The 14,507-nt window shown below is 35.9% G+C and overlaps 1 protein-coding gene across 1 annotated transcript in view; it reads left to right on the top strand.

Annotated features, from left to right (window-relative positions):
• TEX11 (testis expressed 11) overlaps window positions 1-14,507 on the top strand; it is a 325,387-nt gene that overhangs the window by 223,112 nt on the left and 87,768 nt on the right. Inside the window, exons 18-20 of the mRNA XM_032255765.1 lie at window positions 5,320-5,444; window positions 10,142-10,227; window positions 11,367-11,423. Of these exons, the coding sequence (XP_032111656.1) occupies window positions 5,320-5,444; window positions 10,142-10,227; window positions 11,367-11,423 (268 nt within the window). The remainder of the gene's footprint in view (window positions 1-5,319; window positions 5,445-10,141; window positions 10,228-11,366; window positions 11,424-14,507) is intronic.

Raw genomic sequence — 14,507 nt, 5'->3', positions numbered from 1 at the left:
AGACCAAGTCCTTTGGGCAGGTCTGGAGCCTGGGTCTGCAGGATATGACCTGGAGTCTGGGGCCATGAGGGCCTGCCCAGTGATGAGTTTTACTGCCTCCAACCCATTGTTGTGGTCTGAGGTAAATTCCAGTACTCAGTTTCCTCTTCTTCCCCTAAGTGGAGGTTATGTCTTCATGCCATATGGCCTAGGGTTGGGGGAGAGGTGACATGGATATTAAAAAGCTGTTGTTTCTACACTCTTCAATGCATCTTTTCTTATTTCTGTGCCACAGCCAGGTGCTGAAATCTTTCACCTAGTTTTCTTAGCTCTTGTGGAGATCTTTCCATGTGTGGATAGTTGTTCAAATTGATGTTCTTGCGAGGAATGAGCATTGGAAAGTCCTATTTCACCATCTTGTTGCTGTTCAGTGAACACAAGTTCTTTATCAGACACGTAGTTTGGAAATTTTTTCTTTTTATTAACACGATCCTTCATGAACAGAAGTTTTAAATTTTGACATAGTCCTATTTATTTTTCTTCTTTTATGGATTGTGCCTTTGGCATTGTATTTAAGAAATCTTTGCCTAGTGCAAGGTGACAGAAAACATCTCATGTTTTCTTCAAGAAATTTTACACTTTTAGTTTTACATTTATGTCTATGACCACTTTTAGTTAATTTTTATATTTGATTCAAGGTATAGATTGAAGTTTATTATTATTATTTTTTTGCACAGAGCTATCCAATTGTTCCAGCATCATCTGTTTAACAAACTATTCTTTCTTGATTGAATTGCCTTTGTACCTTTATCAGAAATTAGTTGTCATATATGTGTGGATCTCTTTCTGGACTCTATTCAATTCCATTCTTCTATTCATCCACCCTTGCACTATTCCCATATGGTCTTTATTAATGTAGCCATGTAATAAATTTGAAGTCATGTAGTGTGAATCCTCCCACTTTGTTCTCTTTCTAATTGTTTTGGCTATTCCAAGGCTGTTGTATATCCATATGAATTTTAGAATCAGTATTTTAAGTCTCGCATAAATGAATTTTGATTGAGATTACATTGAATCTGTAGACCGGCTTGGGGATAACTGACATCCTAACAACATTGCTGAGTCTTCCAAACCATGAACAACTTACCTCCATTTATTTAGGTCTTTAATTTCTCTCAGCAATGTTTTCTACTTTTCATTGTACCTGCCTTGCACATCTTTTGTCAGATTTATCCCTAAGTATACTATATTTTATGCTGTTTTAAGTGGCATTTAAAATTTTTTCAGTTTCTGATTGCTTATTGCTGATGTATGGAAATGCAAATGATTTCTCATATATTGATCTTATATCCTACAAGTTTGGTAAGCTCACTTATTAGTTGCAGTACCTTCCTTCTAGATTCCATTGGATTTTCTTTTTGTTTTGTTTGTTTTTTGAGACAGAGTCTTGTTCTGTCACCCAGGCTGGAGTGCAGTGGTGCTATCTCGGCTCACTGCAACCTCCACCTCCTGGGTTCAAGTGATTCTCATGCCTGAGCCTCCAAAGAAACTGGGATTACAGGCATGCACCACCACATCCGGCTAATTTTTGTATTTTTAGCAGAAATGGGGTTTCACCACGTTGGCCAGGCTGGCCTTGAACTGCTGGCCTCAAGCAGTCCTCCCACTTTGGCCTCCCAAAGTGCTGGGATTACAGGCGTGAGCTACCAGACCAGCCCCATCAGATTTTCTAAATAGACAATCATGCTGCCTGTGGATAAAGATAGTTTCACTTCTCTTTCAATCTGGGTGCAGTTTACTTTTTTTTTCTTGCTTTGTTGCTCCTGTTAGATTCTCCAGTAAAATGTTGAATGAAATTGATGAGAGTGGATGCCCTCATCTTTTTCCTGATTTTAGGGGGAAAGCATTCAGTGTTTCACCAGTAAGTATGTTAGCTGTAGATTTTTCACAGGTATCCCTTATCAGGTTGAGGGAGTTCCATTCTATTTCTTGTTTCTTCAGAGTTTTGTTTGTTTGTTTTGGTGGGCGGTGGGGGGAAGGAATGGATGTTGAATTTGGTCATATGGTTTTCTGCATCTGTTGAAATGATCAATTTTTAAAAACTTTGCTAATATGGTCAGTTATATTAATTGATTTTCAAATGTTAAACCAGTGCTGTATTTCTGGAACAAGCCCCATTTGATCATGATGTACACTCCTTTTTATATGATTTGATTTGCTGACGGTTTGTTTAGAATATGTGTATCTATGTTCATAAGTGAAATTCATCTGTAGTCTTATATTCCTGTAATGTTTCTGGTTTTGCCTATCAGAGTAATACTGACCTCATAGGATGAATTGGGAAGTAAATTCTCCCCTTCAGTTTTCTGGAAGAGTTTGTGTTGAATTGATATTATTTCTTTCTTAAATGTTTTTGGTAAATTTCACCAGTGAAGCCATCTGGGACCGGAGTTTTCTTTGTGGAAAGGTTTTTATTTATAAATTAAATGTATTTAATAGATATGGGGCTATTCAAGTTATGTATCATTTATTAATTTAGCTTTGGTGGTTTGTGTCTTTCAAAAATTTGTTTCATCTAAGTTGTTGAAATTGTCGGCCTAAAGTTGTTCATTATATCACCTATATCATCCCTTTAACATCTGTAAAACTTACAGTGGTGTGACCTTTCTTATTCCTGATATTTGTAATTTATGTCTTCTCTATTTTTCTTCCTGGTCAGTGTAACTAGAGGATCAGTCAATGTAGAGGTCAGTTTTATTGATCTTCTCAAAGAACCCAGCTTTTGGTTTTACTGACTTTTTTCTCTGTCATTTTTTGTTTGTTTATTTGTTTGTTTGTTTGCTTTTTAGATAGTCTCAAAAAAAAAAAAAAAAAAAAAAAAAAAAACAAATACAGCTCACTACAGCCTTGGCCTCTCAGGCTCAGTTTATCCTCCTGCCTCATCCTCCCGAGTAGCCGGGACCACAGGTGCATGCCACTACACCTAGCTCCCTTTTTTTTTTTTTTTTTTTTTTTTTTTGACGAGGGTTTTTTTTTTTTCCCCGCTGGGGTTTAGCGGCACGATCTCAGCTCACTGCAACCTCTGCTTCCTGCGTTCAAGCAATTCTCCTGCCTCAGTCTCCTGAGTAGCTGGGACTTCAGGAGAGTGCCACCATGCCTGGCTAATTTTTTTGTATTTTTAATAGAGACGGGGTTTCACCATGTTAGCCAGATGGCCTCGATCTCCTGACTACATGATCCACCTATCTCGGTCTCCCAAAGTGCTGGAATTACAAGCATGAGCCACCGCTCCTGGCCCCACCTAGCTCATTTAAAAAATTTTTTGTAGAGACAGGGTCTCACTATGTTGCCCAGGCTAGTCTCAAATTCCTAGGCTCAAACGATCCTCCTACCTTGGCCTCTATTGTTTTTATCTGATTTCTATTTAATTTATTTACATTCTGATCTTTATCATATCCATTCTTCTGCTTTCTTTGAGTTCCATTTGCTCTCCTTTTTCCTATTTACAAGGTTGAACACAGGTCATTAAGACCTTAATTCTGGTCTATGTGGACAGTTAATGCTACAAATTATCATCTAATTACTGCTTTAATGACAATATGCAATTTTTGAAATGTCATGTTTTCATTTTAATACAGTTCAAAATACTTTCCAATTTAACTTTTGATTCTTTTTTAAACTTGTGGATTATTTAGATGTATGTTACTTATTTTCCAAATATTTGCAGATTTTCCAGAGAACATTCTTTTGTCGATTTTTAATTTCATTTCATTGTAGTCAAAGATCATACTTTGTATGACTTTAATTCTTTTAAATATATTAAGACTTGTTCTAGGGTCCAGAATATTGTTTTTCTTGGTAAATATTTCATGTGCACTTGAGAGGAATGTACATTTTGCTGATGTTGGGTTGAATGCATTGATGTTAGTCACATCAAGTTGATTTAGTGTTAAGTGTGCTGTATCCTTGCTGATTTTCTATTTGTTCTATCAGTTACTGAGAGAGGATATTGAAATCTTTAACTATAATCGTGGATTTTTTCATTTCTCCTTGCAATTCTACCAGCTTTTGCTTCTTATATTTTGAAATTTTATTGGGTGCATAAGCATTTAGAGTTATGTTCTCATGATAAACTGATTCCTTTATTGCCTTGAAATAACTTTTTATTGCCAATATATTCTTTGCTCTGAAACTCACTTTATCTCATATTAATATAGCCACTTCAGCTTTCTTTTGATTACCTTCACTTTAGTGTATATTATCCCATCCTCTTATTTCAATCAATTTTGTTTTTATATTTAAAGTGTATTTCTTGGCCAGGCGTGGAGGCTCACGCCTGTAATCCCAGCACTTTGGGAGGCCAAGGCAGGCGGATCACTTGTGGTCAGGAGTTCAAGACCAGCCTGGCCAACATGGGGAAACCCCATCTCTACTAAAAATACAAAAATTAGCTGGGCATGGTGACAGGTTCCTGTAATCCCAGCTACTCAGGAGGCTGAGGCTGGAGAATCACTTGAACCCAGGAGGTGGAGGTTGCAGCGAGCCGAGATCGTACCACTGCTCTCCAGCCTAGGTGACAAGAGCAAGACTCCATCTCAAAAAAAAAGTGTATTTTCTGTAGGTGGCATATATTTAAAAGTTGTGCTTTGTTTTGTTTTCAGTCTTACTATCTCTGCCTTTTAATTGGTCATTTATATTTAACATAGTTATTGATATGGTTAGATTTAAATTTAGCATCTTGTTAACTATCTTCTGTTTGTCCCATTTGTTATTTTTCCTTTTTTTCTGCTTTCTTTTGAATTAATTGAATTTTTATGATTATATTTATCTCCCTTTTTGCTTATTCGCTAGAAATATATTTATTTGTTGCTTAAACTCTATAGTGCACCTATTTAACTTGTCACATTCCACCTTTAAGACATATAGTAGAATATAACACACAGCTACTCAATTTTTTATTTTATTCTGTATTATATTTCATTTTATGGGTATACCAAAGTATGTTTAGCCCATTCATTATGATGGAATTTAGACTGATTTCATATTTTACTCTTATAAACAATGCCAGATGAACATCCTTGTATATATTTCTTTACTTTTGCAAATATATCCATAAGATGAATTCACAGAAGTGCAGTTGCTCAGTTAGGTATTTTTCTGGTATTCAAATCCTCTTTTACAGTTTAGCAACTCACATTGCTTTATGAATACTAACTAATATTTTAAAGATATTAATGTTTTTAAAATAAGTTCCAAACTCATTGTGGCATAATTAACCATAGATAATGTCATTTGTTTGATTAGAGTATTTCATTTTTGAATTGTTTCCTTGTTTTTCAGCTTTGCAGGCAATAATTACTTTAGAGTATGTATTAACAGATGAAGAATCAGAAGATAATGATGTAATTGCAGAGAGAGGTTCATCTATCATGCTTCTAAGTTTAGCTGCCCAGTTTGCTCTAGAGGTAATTCATATGTATTCATCTAGTAGATTTTTACCCCTTTTCCTTTTTGAAAGACAATTAATAGAATCATTATTAGTTAGACAGAGAAGAGACCTTTACTGTTTGCTTTGCCTCATATTTTTATGTCAAACTTGGTTGCAGAACTGCTTTATTTCTTCTCATTTCATTATAGTAACAGACTAAAGTAAATGAAACAGTGAGTGAGATAACAGAGTTGTGCTCAAAACAACATAAACATAGCAAAATATTAATTTTTAAAAGAAACTCCAAGTTCAAAATGCCATACCATGGCAATAAATAGCTATCTATATGGAAACTTATCTTTCTCATCAATTTGAACAAAATGGTTTAAATTTCTGTGGATCCTTTCAGTTCCCAACCACAAAATAGTAATAATTTAGAAGTAATAAATACTTATATCCCTGTTTGTTACAGAATTCTGATTTTATTAATATAATGAATTAGGAAAAGCATAGTAGCACCTGTGGAGCTCTTAGACTAGATTTGAATACTGGCTCTGCCATTTAATAGGTACTTCTTCAAATCTTAATTTCATCCTTTGCAAAATAAAGATAATACCTATCTCCAGGACTGTTATAAAAATTGATTAAGGTGGCTGAAAATGTGACTTATAAACTATTATGTTTATCTCCTTTTTTAAACTACTTTAAATAGGAAACCCATCTTCCTGATCAGAACTATAGTTCCATAATTCTTCCACTAGCTCTCTTCAGCTTTCTACATCAAATGTAAATTTATAAACCTTCCTTTAAAAAGATAATTGCCTTTGTGTTTCCTTTCTTTCATCTTTTCCCCCATTCTGCACAAATACAGCCTATATCTGCATCTGCCAAATAGTTTTCTTCCTTCAGGAGTTCTATTACCCTACTCATTGACATTAAAACATATATAATTCAAACTGTATTTAGCAACTACTTTGGGCAATATATTGGGCTAGATGCTAGAAATATGTTCCTCCAGGGTCTCACAAGTCAATTTGAATAGGCAAGCCATGCATTAGGAAAATAAGGCTATAGAATATAGAATTCTATGTAAGTATATAGAATAAAGACAAAATAACTAATATATATGTTAAAAATTACTGAAATTCAGAGTAAGAAGAGAGAGAATGAGAACTGGAATTTATTTGGGAAGTCTCTACAGTAGAAGGAAACCTTAAGTTTGGCTTTGGAAAGGGTAGCATTTATATAATTAGGAACGTTTTTTTAAAGGAAGGGATGGTATAAGCAAGAAAGGAATGTGATTGGTTTGAGAGACACAGCATTTGGTTAAAGTCATGGAGGGCTTATGTTTCCACCATTCCAGATATTTTGCTTAATGTAATAGTGACTTTTTTTCTTTTCTCTCTCTCTCTCTTTTTTTTTTTTTTTTTTTTTTGAGACAAAGTCTCACTCTGTCACCCAGGCTTAGTGCAGTGTTGTAATTTCGGCTCACTGTAACCTCTGCCTCCCAGGTTCAAGCAATTCTTGTGCTTCAGCCTCCCAAGTAGCTGGGATTGCAGATGTGTGCCACCACGCCTGGCTAATTTTTGTATTTTTGTATTTTTAGTAGAGATTAGGTTTCACCATATTCACCAGGCTGGTCTGGAACTCCTGGCCTCAAGTGATCTGCCCGTCTCAGCCTCCCAAAGTGTTGGAATTACAGGTGTGAGCCAGTGCACCGGCCATGACTTTTATTATTATGATGATGCTATAAGGGAGGAGTATAAAATAAAGTAGAAGAAATAGCTGCGACAAGATTATATATACATTTTATTCTCTAAGCAATAAGAAAATATCGGTGATAATTTATGCAAAAGTAGTGCTTTAGGAAAATAATTTGGGTTGTGCATGGGGAAATGAATGGGGAGAATTTGTATGTAGGACTGAATGGGAGGCTGTGATAATAATTCAGTTTTAAAATAATGAGAGTCGAGACAAGGGTAGTGAGAGTGGGATATTAAGCAGGTAAAACACTGCTTTCTCTTCTTTCAAAATAAGCTACCCTTTACAGAATTCATTCCCCCACCTCCCAAGAGGTAATGTTGATATTTTAGGTTCTGAAAACTGAAGCAGTCAGAAAGAGAACTTACACAGATTCCTACTATCACCTCTACTCACACACTAGGAATCACACCACATAGTCTGCCTTCTCAACTGCTACCATATATGAGCTATCATCTTCCTTCCTAACGCCAGTCTCTAAACTTACATACTTGTTTCTATCACCTCTTGCCTTTTTCTCACTCATTTTGTCAACTTTTTATTCTTACTGGTTTATTTCCATTCATATATGAACATGCTCATTTATCCCATATGAAACAAATAAAAACCTCTTGACCTTCCTTCTCTCACCAACTACTCCCCAGTTTCTCTTCTTCCTTTTGTAGTTAAACTCCTAAAGGGTTGTCTATATTTACTGTCTCCAATTCTCTCTTGAGCTTACTCTAATCAGGCTTTTGCCCTACCACTCTAACAAAACTGCTTTTGTCAAGGTCACCAATGACCTCAGTATTGTAAATTGCAGTGATTGATTCTCAGTCCTGATTGTATTTGACCTACCAGCAACATTCAGTGCAGTTTATCACCCTTTCCTCCTTGAAACACAGTTGGCTTCCAGGACACCACATTATCCTTATTTTCATCCTACCTCACACGTCACTTTTTCTTTCTCCTTTGCTAGTTCCTCTTTTCTCCCACCCATTCTTAGTCTCAAATGATGAGCTCAGGAGAGGAGGTATTAGGCAGTTGAGAAGAAGGGATAAAGTGTTAACTATTCATACAGGAAAGTAAGAAAATGAATGACTACAGAACTGATATGCTTGCCAGTAGAATTAAGGCCATTTGATGATGTTTTAAAACAAAACAAGTGGTTGTATGTATTTTTTTTTTTCTGGCCACATTCATCTGAATCGATGCAAGCACCAAAAGCAATAGAAAGTTGGACTTAATCAAACTTAATCAGACTTGGGGTTTTGCCAGATGAATACAATAAAGCAAAAGAAGGGCAGGAAAATCAAAAAATAAGAGAGTGGTTATAATTAGTCCCCATGGAATTTAAACTGGGTATGCAGTAGAACCTCAAAGGGATGAGGGACAGTGAAAAACTGGTAGCATCAGTGGGTTGGGGTCTTTCTGCAGTAGAAGGATTGCTGGAATCAGGATAATAGAGGGATCAAGTTGGAAAGGTAAGAGGTGGTAGACAGAAAGTAGAATATGTGAAAGTAAGAGCTAGGATGGAGAACTAGGGGAAGGGAGTGAGACGCCTAGGGCACAATACTTAAGGAGAAGCCTATTCTATGGTTGGTACTTGTACAACACTGAGAGCCTCCTTAAATTTTGCACCCTAGGTGCTTCACTCACCTCCCTGTCCCACCCTAGTCCTAGTCCTGACTGAGAGTATGAAAGGGTTGCAATTGTTAGTAATGACAGTCTAGTGAATGACTGTGGAAGTGAATGGCTAAGGTAATTGTTAGAGTAAAATTTCAGAAACTCAGAGACTAGAATATTGGGAGGATCCTCTACCAATATATTGAAAATGCTGAAAATTTGCCAGGCATGTGGCTCACGCCTGTAATCCCAGCACTTTCGGAGGCTGAGGCAGGCAGATCACCTGAGGTCAGGAGTTCGAGACCAGCATGGCCAACATGGTGAAACTACCTCTCTACTAAAAATACAAAAACTAGCTTGCCATAGTGGTGGGCACCTGTAATCCCAGCTACTCTGGAGATTGAGGCAGGAGAATTGCTTGAACCCAGGAGGCAGAGATTGCAATGAGCTGAAATTGCACCATTGCACTCTAGCCTGGGTGACAAAAGCAAGACTGTCTTTAAAAAAAAAAAAAAAAAAAAAAAAAAAGAGAGAGTGAGAGAAAGAAAATGCCAAAAATTAAGACGGGCAGATTTTGGGGAAAAAATAACTGAGCAATAGGTAAGTCACCAAAAAAATGAAAAGACGTGGCCTGGGAGCTAGTAGGCCACAGCAACAATGAAGGGTAGTGGGTGATATAGTCTGGTTATACGAAATTCAAAATTGGGGATTTTAGGGAATAGAATGGGAGAATAATTTTTAAATGGCAATGAAGAGCAAGAAAGACACCTACTCCATCTCTAGGCCTAAGGGAAAGCTAGTGAGAGCAAAAACAGCTACCACTCTTAAGAGGGCTTCAGTAGAAGCAGCATCCTTGGCAGAAGCCTAGATATCCATTAGAGCAAGAATGTGGAGGGACCTAAGTTGAGGGAAGAGGTTGCAACTGGTAGTGGAGATTTTGCTGAGTGGACTGAGTTTCAGAGAGCATAGTGGAAGGGTTAGAGGAGTTTGGGAGAGATAGAAAAATAGGACAGAAGAGGAGATATATGGAGACTTTTGGGAATAGAGTGCTGGCAAAGACCTGACAATCTGGGGGTCTTTTGTTTACTGCCAATAAATGGAAACTAAAGAGCACAATAAGATTAGTCCTAGTGGATTAAGGGTAGTATTGGCAAGGCTTTGAGTGTTTGAATGGGTTTCTGGGGCTAATACAAATGTGTTCCGTTTTTGTCAGTGAGTTATATCTTCATTTTGCCATCTTGCAGTAGCTTTTTTGAGAATACAAAATGAACATGTTTGGATATTTTTCTTATCTTTAATAAACAGGAATATACATAACATTTTGCAGTATCACTCTGAGATATAATTTAACATATTTGTTCTTTTTAGAATGGACAACAAATTGTGGCAGAAAAAGCTTTGGAATATTTGGCTCAACGTTCAGAAGACCAAGAACAAGTTCTTACAGCTACAAAGTAAGTAACCTACATCCTGTGGAAGAGAAAGGATTTCCTCTGCTCTTGGTCGATAAACTCTGCCAAAATAGTGCTATTGAGATCAAGAGATCAAGAGAACTTTTACATAAAAAAGTGAGGCAGAGGAGAGTGAGGTTGGGATTTGATAAATATTTAATGGTATGACTGAGAAAATGCCACTGTGAGAATTGAGAAACCAGCAGGACTCTAGAGTGGTTCTTCTGTTAGTCAATCACACTTGAGGCCACATTTCCAAAGGGAAATGGAGTCACATAAATAAGAGTCAGAGGAGTCTTGAGATACTTGCATGCCTTCAGTAAGGTAAATATTTAAAAATCATTCAGGACAGACAGTATTTTTTAAAGCTTTTTAGGTTTTAAAACTTTACCAGCTACCTTGTTTTGTCCACTTGTCATTACGCTGCTAGATCCCTTCAAAGAATAGTGATCTTAGTTTGAGTCCCAAAGGACAGTTCCAGTTTCTTTACAAAAAAAGACCATATATATAAAGACTGATTTACCATACTTGATGTTCTAGCAGGTGTTTTTGAGCAATGATAGAAACTGTGGAACCATTTAAGAATTTGTTATGGCCAGGCGCGGTGGCTCACGCCTATAATCCCAGCACTTTGGGAGGCAGAGGTGGGCGGATCACAAGGTTAAGAGACTGAGACCATCCTGGCCAACATGGTGAAACCCTGTGTCTACTAAAATACAAAAATTAGCTGGGCGTGGTGGCACGCACCTGTTGTCCCAGCTACTCGGGAGGCTGAGACAGGAGAATTGCTTGAAGCCGGGAGGCGGAGGTTGCAGTGAGCCGAGATCATGCCACTGCACTCCAGTCTGGCGCCTGATGAAAGAGCAAGACTCTGTCTCAAAAAAAAAAAAAAAAGAATTTGTTATAAGCAACACTTTTGTTTTAAAATTATTTTATTAAATTCCTCTTTCAAAATTATAAAATTGGAATGTTTTCATTGCAACCTTTAAAACAATAAAATACATATACATAAAATAAGATTAATCCCCCCTTTACCCTCTCTTCTCCCTCCCAGAGTAATCAAGGTTAATAATTTGGTATATATTCATTCACACGTTTCTTCCTAACCTAAGAATCACTTTCTATATTACTTTATCATACAGATGTTTGATTCATCTTGTTTTTCCAAAAATTGCTGAAATGCCGGAATCTGAAGATAAGTGAGTTATTTCAACAAAAATAATGTATTTGCCATTAGACAAATTATAGTAACTTACAATATAAACTGTATATTAAGAGATACTTAGTGTAGTGTGTAAGATCAACAGACTCTTTGGGGTCAGTCTTCCTGGGTTCATATCCTGGCTCTGCTACTTCTTAGATGTGTAACCTTGGGCAAATTTCTTAACTTTTCTGAGCTTCAGTTTCCCCATCTGTAAAGTAGGAAAAATAATAGAACTTACATCTTTGGGTTGCTGTGATGACTCAATTAGTTAAAACTTCTAAAAGGCGAAAGACTTATGTGATCTGCAGAGAAACCAGAGTATAAGTTAATACATGTAAAACATTTAGAGTGTCAGGAAATTAATAAGCCCTCAATAATGTTATCTGTGGTAGAATTATGATATTGTATCTCTTGCCCCTTTCTTAACAGATAACTCAAATACAGACATATCTCTTACTTTCCCACAGAACATATAACCTGGATGGCTTGTTGGTTATGATTCTGTATCAGGTCAGCAGGGAGTATTCAAATATATTGCCGTGCATAAGACCAAATATATTTCTGTGCATTTCTTGGCATAAGATATTAAAACTTAACAATTGATAAAACTGAACAATTCGTTGAAGACTTTGGTCACTAATTTTTCATTCACAAAACTCACTACCTCCTGATTATTTGAGAGAAAACTCTGCTCAGGGTGTTGATTAGGGATAACTTTCAGAGAAGTATCAGCCATCTGCATTCTCTGCTTGTACAGGAACTCTGTAATAGTTCTCTCTACTTCACTTTTGCAACTGGAGGTAATATATTTTTTCAGATAAATTCTTTTGGAAATATCTTTGACTGAGATAACATAGGACAGATGACTTATAACTGTCTTTTTCATAATGCAAATTTTATCCAATTGCATTTTGCGTTTCCTTTATAGACTTCATAAATCCATTAGAAGGGAACTCAAACAAAACAAAAGATGAAGCAATTGGAATTTTGAATAATGACCAAATATTTACTGGCATTAAGAAATTAACTTTTAGACATGATAATTGTAGTGTGGTTTTTTTTTTTGAAACGATTGCTTATCTCTTACAGACACATCTTGAAATATGTATGGTTGAAATAATGTGATATCTGGAATTTGCTTCAAAATAATATTGGAGAGGAAGAAGTGGGTGGAGGTATCAAGGAGATAAGATTGATGAGTTAATAATTATTGAAGCTGTGTGATAGGTATATGGGGATTCATTATGCTTGTCTGTTAACATTTGGACATCTTTGAAGTTTTCAACAATAAGAAGCTTTTTTAAAAAAAAGACTAAACCATGATAGCTACTAGATTGTAAGAGTGCCTTGAGAGCTAGGACTATATTTGTATTTGTGTTCGTATCACCGAAACCTAGAGCAGTATCTGACTCACAATTGCCACTCAATTTATTTAAGTGGCTGAATATTAGTTATTTATAATATCTTCAGCACTGGACTTAAAGGTGCTTCATATTCCTCATAATTGTGGCATACAGTCAAACCACACACATTAAAACCAGTTGAGGAACAGAATAAGGGGGGGAATCCTGTTTGAATTAATGAGAAATTACACAACACTTTTTAAAACATACCTTCATTGTTTTCAAGTAAATGTAGTAATAGAAAACATCCTCTAGCAACCTTTTCATGTAGAAGTTAGAACCTGATTTAACAAGTAGATTAGACTAACTTGTAAAAAAAATTAAGTGCTGAATTCAATGAGAGGACTCAAGAGAATTGAATTATAGGTTCAGCTATTTCAATAACTTTTGGTTTACCATAGGCAATGGCAACTTATTTAACTTCTCGAAGCTTTATTTTCCTCATCTGTAAAATTTTAAAAGCTGGACTGGATAATTTTTAAAGGTCCTTTCTGTTCCAAAATTCCTGTGGTTATAGATGAGCAGTATCTACCTAAGTACTGACAACTCATATGCTAAATTTTTTAAAAGCAGTTTTTCCTCTTAAATAGATTATACATTCCTTTGTATGTCTTCACTCTTATTTGTACTGTATATTTTTATTACTGGACCCTTCCTAGATTATTTGATATGGAGTCACTGAATTAAATAGTGAAGAAATCAACTTTAGCTCAGCTGAGATTCATATAAGTAAAATTTACTGTAAGAAGTTACTTTATATAAACTAGACTTCTAAGATTTATAGCTGAAAAATCAGCTACTTTTCCTGACCACAGTCTTTATTTATGTTAGACCCCTCCTGATAAGGCCAGTCTTACAGTATGTTCTACCCTTCTTACTGTAAACTTCCTCCCAATACTTCGACGTTCATTCCTTTGTTAAAGCAAAATAAGCTGTTTTCCTCTGGTTAGTTTTTACCTCACTTTATTTTTTAAGTTTAATATTTCATTTTTTAGCTAAGTTTTAGGTTCACAGAAAAGCTAACAGGGAGGTACAGAGTTTCCCATATATCCCCTCTCCCCACCACATGCATAGCCTCCTCCATCCCCAACCAGAGTGGTACAATTATTACAATTGATGAAGCTAAATTGACATACATAATCACCTGATGTCCATAATTTATATTAGGATTCACTCTTGATGTTGTACATTCTATGGGTTTAGACAAAGGTATAATGACATGTATATATCATTACAATATCAATATCATATGGAGTATTTTTACTGCCCTAAAAATTCTCTATGCTCCACCTATTCATCCCTCTGTACTGTTTCCATAGTTTTGTCTTTTCCAGAATGTCGTGCAGTTGGAATCATACAATATATAGCCTTTTCACATTGGCTTCTTTCACTTAGTAATATGCATTTAAGGTTTCTCCATGTATTTTTGTGTCTTGATAGCACTGAATGATATTGTATTGTATGAATATATCACATTTTATTTATTCATTCACCTATTGAAGGGCATCTTGATTTCTTCCAAGTTTTGGAGTTGTGAATGAAGTTTCTGTAAACATTCATGTGCAGGTTTTTGTGTGGCATTTTTAGCTTCTTTGGCAAATATTAATAACCAAGGAGGATGATTGCTAGGTCATATGGTAAGACTATGTATGTTTGGTTTCTGAGAAACTGGTAGA

Source organism: Sapajus apella, unplaced genomic scaffold, assembly GCF_009761245.1.
Source record: "Sapajus apella isolate SASKATOON/1434 unplaced genomic scaffold, GSC_monkey_1.0 scaffold91, whole genome shotgun sequence".
NCBI classification, from domain to species: Eukaryota; Metazoa; Chordata; class Mammalia; order Primates; family Cebidae; genus Sapajus; species Sapajus apella.
This window is presented reverse-complemented; position numbering and strand designations above follow the sequence as displayed.